The 9894-nt window shown below is 39.0% G+C and overlaps 2 protein-coding genes across 6 annotated transcripts in view; one reads left to right on the top strand and one right to left on the bottom strand.

Moving 5' to 3' along the window:
• Positions 1-382: 382 nt before the first annotated feature.
• Positions 383-5007, top strand: LOC106533591 (transmembrane protein 41A-B; the record flags this gene model as incomplete). The annotated part of the gene is given in 4 exon segments (XM_014029948.1): positions 383-533; positions 633-794; positions 1623-1761; positions 1848-5007. Coding segments are annotated over 4 exon segments (688 nt in total), but the record flags the coding sequence as incomplete, so codon positions are not given.
• A 770-nt stretch (positions 5008-5777) lies between these two features.
• Positions 5778-9894, bottom strand: part of LOC106533588 (integral membrane protein GPR155) — a 9067-nt gene continuing 4950 nt past the window's right edge. For 3 of the 5 annotated variants that reach the window (XM_014029941.1, XM_014029942.1, XM_014029940.1), the window contains 10 exons: positions 9492-9615; positions 9324-9408; positions 9159-9246; positions 8842-9061; positions 8679-8756; positions 7614-7768; positions 7379-7474; positions 7225-7277; positions 7005-7142; positions 5778-6450 (listed from right to left, as the gene is read on the bottom strand). In XM_014029941.1, the coding sequence (XP_013885395.1) occupies positions 5898-6450; positions 7005-7142; positions 7225-7277; positions 7379-7474; positions 7614-7768; positions 8679-8756; positions 8842-9061; positions 9159-9246; positions 9324-9408; positions 9492-9615 (1590 nt within the window). In that variant the 3' untranslated portion in view covers positions 5778-5897. Of the gene's footprint in view, positions 6509-6689; positions 6922-7004; positions 7143-7224; positions 7278-7378; positions 7475-7613; positions 7769-8678; positions 8757-8841; positions 9062-9158; positions 9247-9323; positions 9409-9491; positions 9616-9894 lie in introns of those variants that run through there. The other 2 variants (XM_014029943.1, XM_014029944.1) reach the window with 2 other exon arrangements.

Genomic DNA, 9894 nt, shown 5'->3' with positions numbered 1-9894 from the left:
AGAAGAACCCGTCCAGAGGACCTATACAATTTTTTTTTCTTTTTGATTTTTTACCTGAATTACTGAGATGCATCAGGACGCTAACTACAAATAGTAAAATGCTAACTAAAAGGAGCAAAGGATTAGCTGCAAGTTGCAAAAGAATGGCTGAAATTAGTGAAAGGCTAGCTAAAAGAAGAAATGTGCTAGCTATAAATAGCAAAATGCAAGTTTAAGTAGCAAAAAGTTAGGGCCAATTTTCATCAAAAAAATAATGTCATACATTTATTATCAAACATTTGGAGAAAATAAAACAGGTTGCAAACTTAATGTCTTTAGAAAAAATCTCTAAAAGTCAGACTGTTATGTGCTGATCTGTATTATCCTGTTTTTCTTCATGCAGGCTGAAGTTCCCATCAGACCTGGAGTCCCTGCGGGAGCTCGCAGAGATGCTCCAATTTTACAAAAGAGAAAATTACAGCTATGTGCTGCTGCTGTTCTGCAGCGCCTACCTTTACAAACAGTCCTTTGCGATACCTGGCTCATCCTTCTTGGTGAGATACTAGTCCTGACACTAAAATCACTGTTCCATACAGTCAGATTATTAAGTGAATTTAATTAAATTAAAATTAAGATTTTCCTTCTCCTTTCAGAACATGTTGGCTGGTGCCATTTTCGGTCCTTGGGAGGGGTTGGTTTTGGCCTGCCTGCTCGCCACGTTTGGCTCCACATTCTGCTACCTGCTGTCGTCAGCCTTTGGCAAACAGTACGTGGTTCACTTCTTTCCAGAGAAAGTGGCTCTGCTGCAGAAGAAGGTAGGTATTGTTGTGCAGTACTTCCCTTTATATAACAATGATAATTTGTATCAGAAGTACTTTATTTTAATTTAATGTTCTGTGTTTGATTTGACTAATCAGCAAACAAATAAGTGAGCTCTAAGTAGTGTTTCCTGCATAGAAACGGTAACACATCCTCTTATAAACACTGAAAAGTACCACGGACAAAATGTAAAATAAATAATAAAGAAATACTATTAATAATAATAAGAGAGATTTACTCAGTGTTGAGTTGTGGGGAGGAGCTGACCTAAAGTAGATCACACAGTCACATGGTTTCTGCTCACTCCTGTTCTATATACCTCCATGTTTTAAACCCTTTTCACCTCCACCTAGTGGTGGGATATCAACATTTGAGTAAAATAATCAACATACCGGTACATAATGATAATTTATGGTCAYTGCTGGCTTTAAAGCAGCACACTCTTATTTTAAGACATTACTATATTTTTGAAGCTATCGAGGTCCACATAAAATGCCATGATGGGCCACTTTTTGCCCACGGGCCTGGAGTTTGACATGTGGCTGACAGCAACAATAATTCGTATCGCAGTTTTTCAAATGATAATTTGGACAAAAAGCCTTTACATATAAATGAGGTATTGATGAGCTTCACAGTGAGAAATGATGGTAAGTGTGATACGTCATAAATTAATAATATTTTTACACTTTTGTTTACTAAACTCTTCAGTTTTCACTTTAACTCTTTAAATTCCCTGCCATTCTGTTTTTTTTTTTTACTTTCTTTACTCTGCTCTCAGCTCTTTCCATCTGTATTTCTTGTTTTTGTTTTCCTCCCTCTGTCAGGTGGAGGAGAATCAAAACAGCTTATTCTTCTTCCTGCTTTTCCTTCGTTTCTTCCCCATGACTCCTAACTGGTTCCTTAACATCACCTGTCCTGTCCTCAACATCCCTATATCCATTTTCTTCTTCTCTGTGCTGCTAGGTGAGCTCACGCACAGAGCATTACATTTAAAAAACAAACACCATAAACAAACGAGCACAAACTCCCATCACTCCTCCTCCTTTCAGGTCTGATCCCGTACAACTTCATCTGCGTTCGTACGGGTTCCATCCTGTCGCAGATCACCTCCCTGGATGACATCTTCTCCTGGGGGACGCTGGCCCAGCTGCTGGCCATCGCCCTCATGGCTCTGCTGCCCGGAGCGCTGATCAGACGCTACAGTGAAGCTCGCCTCAGGGTGGACGGCATGGACAGCAATGGCACGAGTCAGGTGGAAAGGAAGCAGGAACGGAAGAGACGGTGATGAATGGAAAACGTCAAGACAGGAGAAGTGGAGGAGGAAAAAAAAAACTGTCCTTGGAGGCATGTGACCTTTTATCTACGCCAGAAGGTAGATTTCTGTAAGGGCACACTGGAGGCACATGATTTGCTCCGGKCTTGTGCGCTTATCGTGTCGAGTTTCTGTGCTGCACATTCAAGTTTTGTTCCAGAGGAGTTCACATATTCCAGATTATTTTTTTAAAGGAATCTTTTTGCAGCCCCCAAACCAACAAATTAGTAGTTTACCTTTTTTAAAATAAAATGCTTTTGATGCACAGTGAAGCTGTAAAGTTTTTTAAATTGACTTTGTTGTTTGGTTTCTTGTTTTGTTTTTCCATGTAAAAAAGATGAAGTCTTAGCTTCATGGCTCTAAGTAGTGTCACTGAAATCCTTTTACCAGCAATCTGATGCTGATTTTCTATGACCAAAACAGAAATCTTAAAAAAAATAAATGTTTTGAAATGAATTTTGAATGAAAACACACTACTTTTCGTTCCTGTGTGTAACACTTAAAAAAAACAGACATTATTTGTCTAAGCAAACTGTTTTCCTTTTATTTTACCTTGTTTCAGTCAGGTAAGTGCTGCTCAGGAGATGGTTTAGTCTGTGTTCAGGGTGTGTCCATTGTGCCAAATACACCATTTGTCCCATTAGAGTTATAGACGCCCTCGAAACATGGAAACTGGGACTTCTATTTTATAGTTCAAAGCCATCCCTGCAGAATGATTTGTTTTTTTCAATCCAAATTTACAAACAGGTGATTAGGACACCTGTAAAGCTGTGCATGCACCCATCTTTAGAGAAAACCCACCTGTGCACTTAGTGAACATTTACAACACCACAGATAAAGGTCAGAGAGCAAACCTGTGACCTGCTTGCTGTGAAGCAGCAGTGCTAACCACTGCTCCACTGTGCATGCACAGATTTTTAAAATCCCTCAAGTCTGATCTACTGAGATGGAAATACTGGGAAAGTGTAACCAGAACACTCAACTGGATTAAACAACAAATTTTCCAAGTTTAAATGATTATTTTACTTTTTGTATTTTTTTTGTTGTTGTTGTTTCTATAACTCAGTCTTAATAAGTGGTGCTGCTAGGTGAAGTTTAGTGATAAATGGTCACTTTAGTGGGTTGTTACTTTTGTGGTCTGAATTATTATTTAGCCTTGTTTTAACCTGATCAGATTTATTTCTTCTACAGGATCCTTTGCTCTAAATTAAGCCATTTTTCTGCTGTTAGTATTTTTTTTATCATTGTCCTTAAAGTCATTAGAGCTCCCCAAACATTACACTYAATATTGTTTTAGTATGTCTGGATTTTTAAATGAGTAAAACTGAATGTTTGTTGTTCCTGAATCACTTAAACATGTCTTAATGCTGATGTAATTACAAGTGAATAAGATGGAATTTTATCAGGGTTTCAACAGGGATTAAAGAAATGATGTGGAGTTATTCTGGACTATCTTAAAGGGTGTTTGGAATTGAAATAAAATGCCATATATGTACAACTGTCTAATCCTGCCTTTACAGGGAGTTTTATTTTTGTTTGTTTGTTTAATCAGTAATCTTTTATAGAGCCACAAAACATAACTTGGGATGAAAATTGCATTTTATTTGTGCCTTGGTTGTCCTCCAGCAGTCATCAACCCTGTTTGACTTGAACAAACGCAGAAACAAAAACATCCTCAGTAGTTCTCATCTATCAGCTGCTCATAAAACACAATAAAACTTATTTTTCTTTTACACACACACACATGTTTGTTCTTGTATCCTCATGGAGACTTTGCATTGGATTCCATTCATTTACTGGTCACTTCTCTAGCCCAACCCTGACCCCTTACTCTAAACCTGACCTAAACTCAAACTTTAGTCCTAACCCACCAAAGGTATTTCACCCAAGGAACCCATAAGGAATTTTGGGTCCTCGCAAGGCGCTGTTTACCATGAAAATTGTCAAAGATTGTCCCCACCAGGTAACAAAAACATGTGTACACACACACACACACACTATGCATTCTGATAATGTCCACGCAAACTCACATTGGCTCAGACAGGCCTGACCAAAACCAGTGAAACAATACAAAAAAAAACATTTGCAAAAACGCAGTTAACACAAAAAACAGATATACAGTAATGCATGACTTCATGGCGTCATTTGACAGAAGATTAAAAAATGGAAACATATGCATCAATAAGTTTATGGAAGAAYTTTTATGTACTTTATAAAATGATCAGTAGTCTGTGAGTAACTGCAAGTTTTTATCTGAAAATAAACTTCATGGTAATTTAGGTGGCGGGGTATTTTTCCCCCTTGTTTGTTTTTTATCTGAACCAGTCTTATTAAGACAGCCAGATCAGTGAAGTCAATATATTGGTGATGTATTTTTGTCTTTCTCCTGAATCTTTAAGTGCATATAAGACGATTGATTCTCTTCAGCCTAATCCAACACTCAACACTAATCACCGATCACTGCAGTGTTGTGAACAGTTACTTAGTGGTTTAGGTAAAATATACATCAAGACAAATATCAGAACTGTAATTGCGTCCATATGATTCAAATGCCTAAAAATCTAAATTTCATGTGCTTTTGACCTTTGAACTGTAAAACTGGGGGGTAAAGAGAATCCTAAATCAAACCAGACCTTATGAGAAAGTCATCTAAACTGATTTTGCCAATTTTTTCATTTAATAGCCTTTTTAATAAATCAGTCCTGAAAAATTATGAAATTTTGCAAAAGACAAACACCTCCTGCACCCAACAGAAACATCCAGTGTCTTGCATAACTCAACAATGTTCTTCACGTTAATTCAGTCAGTGCAAAAAGATGAGTGTTGTGCAAAAATCTGTTACTGCTGAGTCATGCATAGATCGAATGGGTTCAAAGACGGCGTGCAAAACAAAAACACTAAAAGTGTTCAGAAGGATTTGTTTGTTTTTGGTCACTCAAAATAAATGTCTACAACATGAATGATGAAGACTTTCAGTCCGGGATCAGTTCATAGGTCTGCTTCGTTTTTTTTTTTTTTTTTTTTTTTTGGGGGGGTGGGGGGTTCCACCACAGGCACACATGTTGAATAGATAATACTTGAGGATGAGGCACCTTTCATTTAAAAATCTGCAACACTGTACATAAATCCTTATGAAGACTRCACCAGTGCAGATCAGTTAGGAAAACAAAGTCACATTTGATGGTGATCACAGATACCAGTTTAGAGGAGTTAAAAAAGATATAAATAACAATATGAAATAACATTAAAAAGATTAAGACTTGTGTGTGTGTGTGTGTGTGTGTGTGTATACACATATATATTGTTTTTAAACCGTAAAATGTAAATTATGTGCTAAAATATATAATTTGTTAGAACTAAGCAGGAAAAATAAAGATGAAAGTCAATTAAATTATAAAACATGAGGTAAATTCTTTTTTGAATTAAGTGGTGCATTTTAAGTGTATTTAATAATTTATTGGGCTACTAATATATTCCTGCTTTTATTTTTAATTGTCAGTTTTGGACCTCCACAGAAAAGTTCTTTTTAAACAGACCTAACACAAGCCTTTATTTGTTTGGGGTTTTATGTGTGTAATTTCTTTAAAACTGCAGTCTATAAATTTGAGCCCAATGTGACACCAGACTGGACAAGCAGCTGAGATTAATAAGAACTGTGAAAGCATGCTATCAAACGTGTCATTTGTTGTCTTTATTCTAGCAAAGTGTCACAATTTCCCCTCAAAACCTCTGGTTTTTTTTTCTCTTTTTTTGTGGCAAATTCTACTGAAACTAATGCTGTCAGCCTTTAGTGACCACTGGAGCAGCCAGCACCATAAGGCACTTTGCTTTGGCACCTCAAAGCTCGTGTCTTTAGATCGTCTTCGTCGCTCCTCCTTGCGTGTTCCTGGACCCCCGGGGTGAAGCGGTACAGCAGAGCGGGCTCGTCCCTGAAGCTGCACTGGCCTGTCAGGTGACAGAACACTCCTCCCTGCAGGAGGCGACCGCCGTAAAGTTTGGCCTCAGCTCGTCCGGCACACAGGCCCCGCCCCACGAGCCAGTCGACCAAGCTGCTACCTCGAAACACTCCGTCGAGATCGGACCGGGCTGGGCCGTGAGTTTGGTTAGCGTGAGGCTGGGAGAACTCGTTGTGTCCATCAAGAGTGGAAAGATAGGCTTGGTGTTCATCCTGAGGCTCGGGGTTGGATGGAAGTGAAGTCTGACTGCTGYATTCAGCTGGAACTTGGTGCAGATTCTGTGTCTCACTGTGTGTTTGCTCCTGGAGATTTAGATTTAGGTACTGAGGATGATGGGAGGGGGAATGTCCGGCTCCATTCTCCACCTCTGTCCTTCCTTCAAACCTGTGACAATCAGAGGAAGGATTCACCTGTCGGAGTGTTCATACTCTCCCCTGAGCCACTAGGAGGTGATGAAGAGGATAAGGAGGGAACAACCAAGCAAGGTGAAGAGGGAAGGAAGAAGGAAAGGACAGAGCAAGGAYAGGATTAATTAATCTGTGGAAATGGAAGAATTGAAGAAGTGTGTTAGGGAAAAAAGCAAAAAGTAGCACCCAAGACTTAATAAAAATATATCATGAGAGTTGAGGGTTTATTTATTTATTTTGTTAAAGTTGGGAAGCGGATTTTTAAAATTAGCATCCTCACACCTCTTGGCTAGACTTTGTTTTAAGAAAAAGTGAGCAAAAAAAGTGAAAGTTAACAGAATTTGAATTTCTCATGCAGGTTCAAAGCAAAAATAAATAAATAAAAAGATTAGTTAAATGAGAAAACCAGACATTTCAAAGCTACAAGACTTTTCCGACTCCTCAGCTTCTTTAACGAAAAAAGATATTAGAGAAAAGATTTGCGTTAAAAACAAATATATTGCGTAGGTGTACATGCTGTAGTACTCGTACCTGTGTGTGCGTACTARGTCTTGAACACACTGGTCCTTGTGGTAGCGGACAAACTGGGTGCAGGTGAGCCTGACCTCCTCGGGTACGGCAGACGGACTCAGATCCTCACTATCCCCTCCCTGCCAAAAACTGAGCAACCTGGACCACATAAGAACACGAGGTAACTSTAATAAGTGAGGTTTTTTTAGTAACTGTGGCTGAAGAGCTGCTGAAGTCTCACCTCTTCTTGAACGGTAAGATGTCCAAACCAAAAATTCCAAAGGACAGAAAACCCTGCAACGCAAACAGATTTTTGGAGTTAAGTTGAACATTTTATTTTATTATTATTTTTACAACTCAAGACGCAGGTATAAACTGTTAACATGTTGAAGTACCTGTCCATAGTTGGCCACGGCACAGAAAAACTGCAGCTCGAGGTAAAGTCTTCCTGGATCTTTGTTGAACAGCCACCACAGACAGCTGGACAAATTCTACAGACACACATTCACTAAAAATTAGACATCCTGTTGCACATACGTGTTATCTGTACACAAGAAATCACAGCAAAATAAGAAAAAAATATTACTAAACTCGGATGCATCACCCCAGTAAACTTGCACATTGACTTACTGCCAGCAGGCTGACACTGAGCAGCAGACAGAGCAGAACYTGTCTCACAGTCTGCTTATCGTCGGTGCTCTGAGGCCCAGGTGGAGGCAGATTCAGRGGCTGCTCGGAGGAGGAGGACCTCTGCTGCTGTCCGTCACACAGCGCCCCACTGTGGCCTGAAGAGGGAAAGCAGAATTGCCAAATGTGTTTTCTTTCAACTATTTTAAACCATCTTTAACGGAGYATTAGCCTGGCCCTTGCCTTCCTACGCAGTTCCACTCAATTCTAGTTTCCCTTCACTGCTCCYTCTGGGATTTCTCCCATTGACAAGGYTTTCATCYGGAGAATTTTCATCTGGGCCAATCAGAGAACAGAAGGCGAGAGTCCAGACCCTCGTACGAAGCAAAGCGAAGGACAAGGGTCTGGTTTTAACCAGGCTAATGGAGGATGAAAGAACCAAATTTACATGTTTAGAGTTTAAGTTGATTTAATTAATTTTATAGTATTTATTCACTTTAAAAACATATTATATACAACAAAACAATACAAATAAAATTAAATGAAAGGCAGCAGCAGAAGAAAAATCTTATATCTGCTCCTATTTACATAAAATTATATTAATTTCAAACAATAATAAACCAAATAATAAAAAAACAAAAAAATCCAACTCCTCAAACAGTGACTCATACAAATACAAATTCAACAATTTCATATTTCTTTAACAATTTTGCTTTGATCATTTTTTAAGAAATTAATTGATCTGCAACCAACTCATAAAAATTTAATAATTTTAATTAATGAAACAATATATTAGAAGGGTGATAGTAATGCTTTCTTGTGATAATTATTTTGGCTCTTTGTTGTAAAATAAAAATAGGATCAGTAATTGTTTTACATGCATTTCCCCATYCAATTTAGGTTGATTTAATTTAGCTGTACTGATCAGCTAGATCTGTTTCATTTAACACATGTCAGAACTAATACTGAAGAAAACAAAAAATGTATATATTTTTTTAGATCTGAGTGATTATTTTTACTCTACACTGATAAAATTTAAAGAATGAAAAAATAATTTGTGCTTGTTACCCGTGCTGTTTGTGTGCTCCCTCTGTGTGCTGGCTATCATGTCAGGTATAGACTGGAGAGGGGAAAAACTCGGGAGGTCTGCACAACAAACACAGTAAAGTTGTGCTGGTTTGACACAGACAGGAATCTTCAGAATGTTTCAAATCAAACACTGTGAGGCTACCTGAGTTGATGCTGCACGTGGGTGAATCGGCCACCTGTGTCTGCGGTCGCTGTGGCTCCTCCGGYTCAACGGGGACCGCCGGTTCGTCCACGACGCCTGTAACGGCAGCTCGGCTCAGGGCCTGGTACCCAGTCTGCTCCCTGTCTCCCTGACTGAGACCCATCAGGGATACAGCGCCGAGGGCCAGGCTCACCGCGAGAACCACAGCAGATGTGATAATCTGGAGAGGCAAAGGAAAAGCAGAACGGTGCAAACTAAAGGCTAGAATGAGAAGATTTTTCGTAGAAAAACGTAAAAGGTTCAAACTGAAAACAAACCTGAGCTCTCCCATAAAAGAAGGCGGAGTCTATGGTGTCTGTCCTCTCTCCTGACAACAGAAGACCTCCCACCATCAGGAAGGGGACACTAATGAAACAGAAAAAAGTGTTTTATTTTGTTACCGAACAATGCTTTCTTTAAAACTACTAAATGTGAAGACTCACCCCCAACCCAAAGCCATAAAGACTCCTGGTCGGAGTCTGAGCAGATCATTTCTGTTGGTCAGAGCCAGGCAGAGAGGAATTAAACCTGAAAATAAACGGAGACGTTAAAAGCCGATTTGTMTTCACTTACAAATAAACTGATAATACTTCATAAATTTAAACACACACCTGTCCAAATGTACGTGCCGTACAGAGACCCATACAGCAAGGTGAACGTGAGAGTTTTGCCGAGAAGATTGTCTTCTTGTTTCACCAAGAAGTTCCACAGAATCATGCTAACACACACCAAGAACTGGAACAAAGTACAAACTGTTCAGAACCATAAAAACTACAATTACCTCTGAACATCACAAGACTTCATTTACAAAGCATGCACTGGAACCAAAGAGTTTATGTAGAGCAGCAGGAGAGAGTTTTGACCACGTGGCCGTGTGACAGGGCTAACTAGAAGGGGCAAGAGTCTGGATTCATCATTCCTGCATGTTTGCAAAAGAGCAAACAATAAGTGTTGATTATGTAAAAAATATTAATCATAATAATGAAAATATTAATATATTAGAGTGTATATAAG

This window comes from Austrofundulus limnaeus, unplaced genomic scaffold, assembly GCF_001266775.1.
Source record: "Austrofundulus limnaeus strain Quisiro unplaced genomic scaffold, Austrofundulus_limnaeus-1.0 Scaffold977, whole genome shotgun sequence".
Classification (NCBI taxonomy): domain Eukaryota; kingdom Metazoa; phylum Chordata; class Actinopteri; order Cyprinodontiformes; family Rivulidae; genus Austrofundulus; species Austrofundulus limnaeus.
Note: the sequence above shows the minus strand (reverse complement) of the source record. Positions and strands in the feature narration are given on the sequence as shown.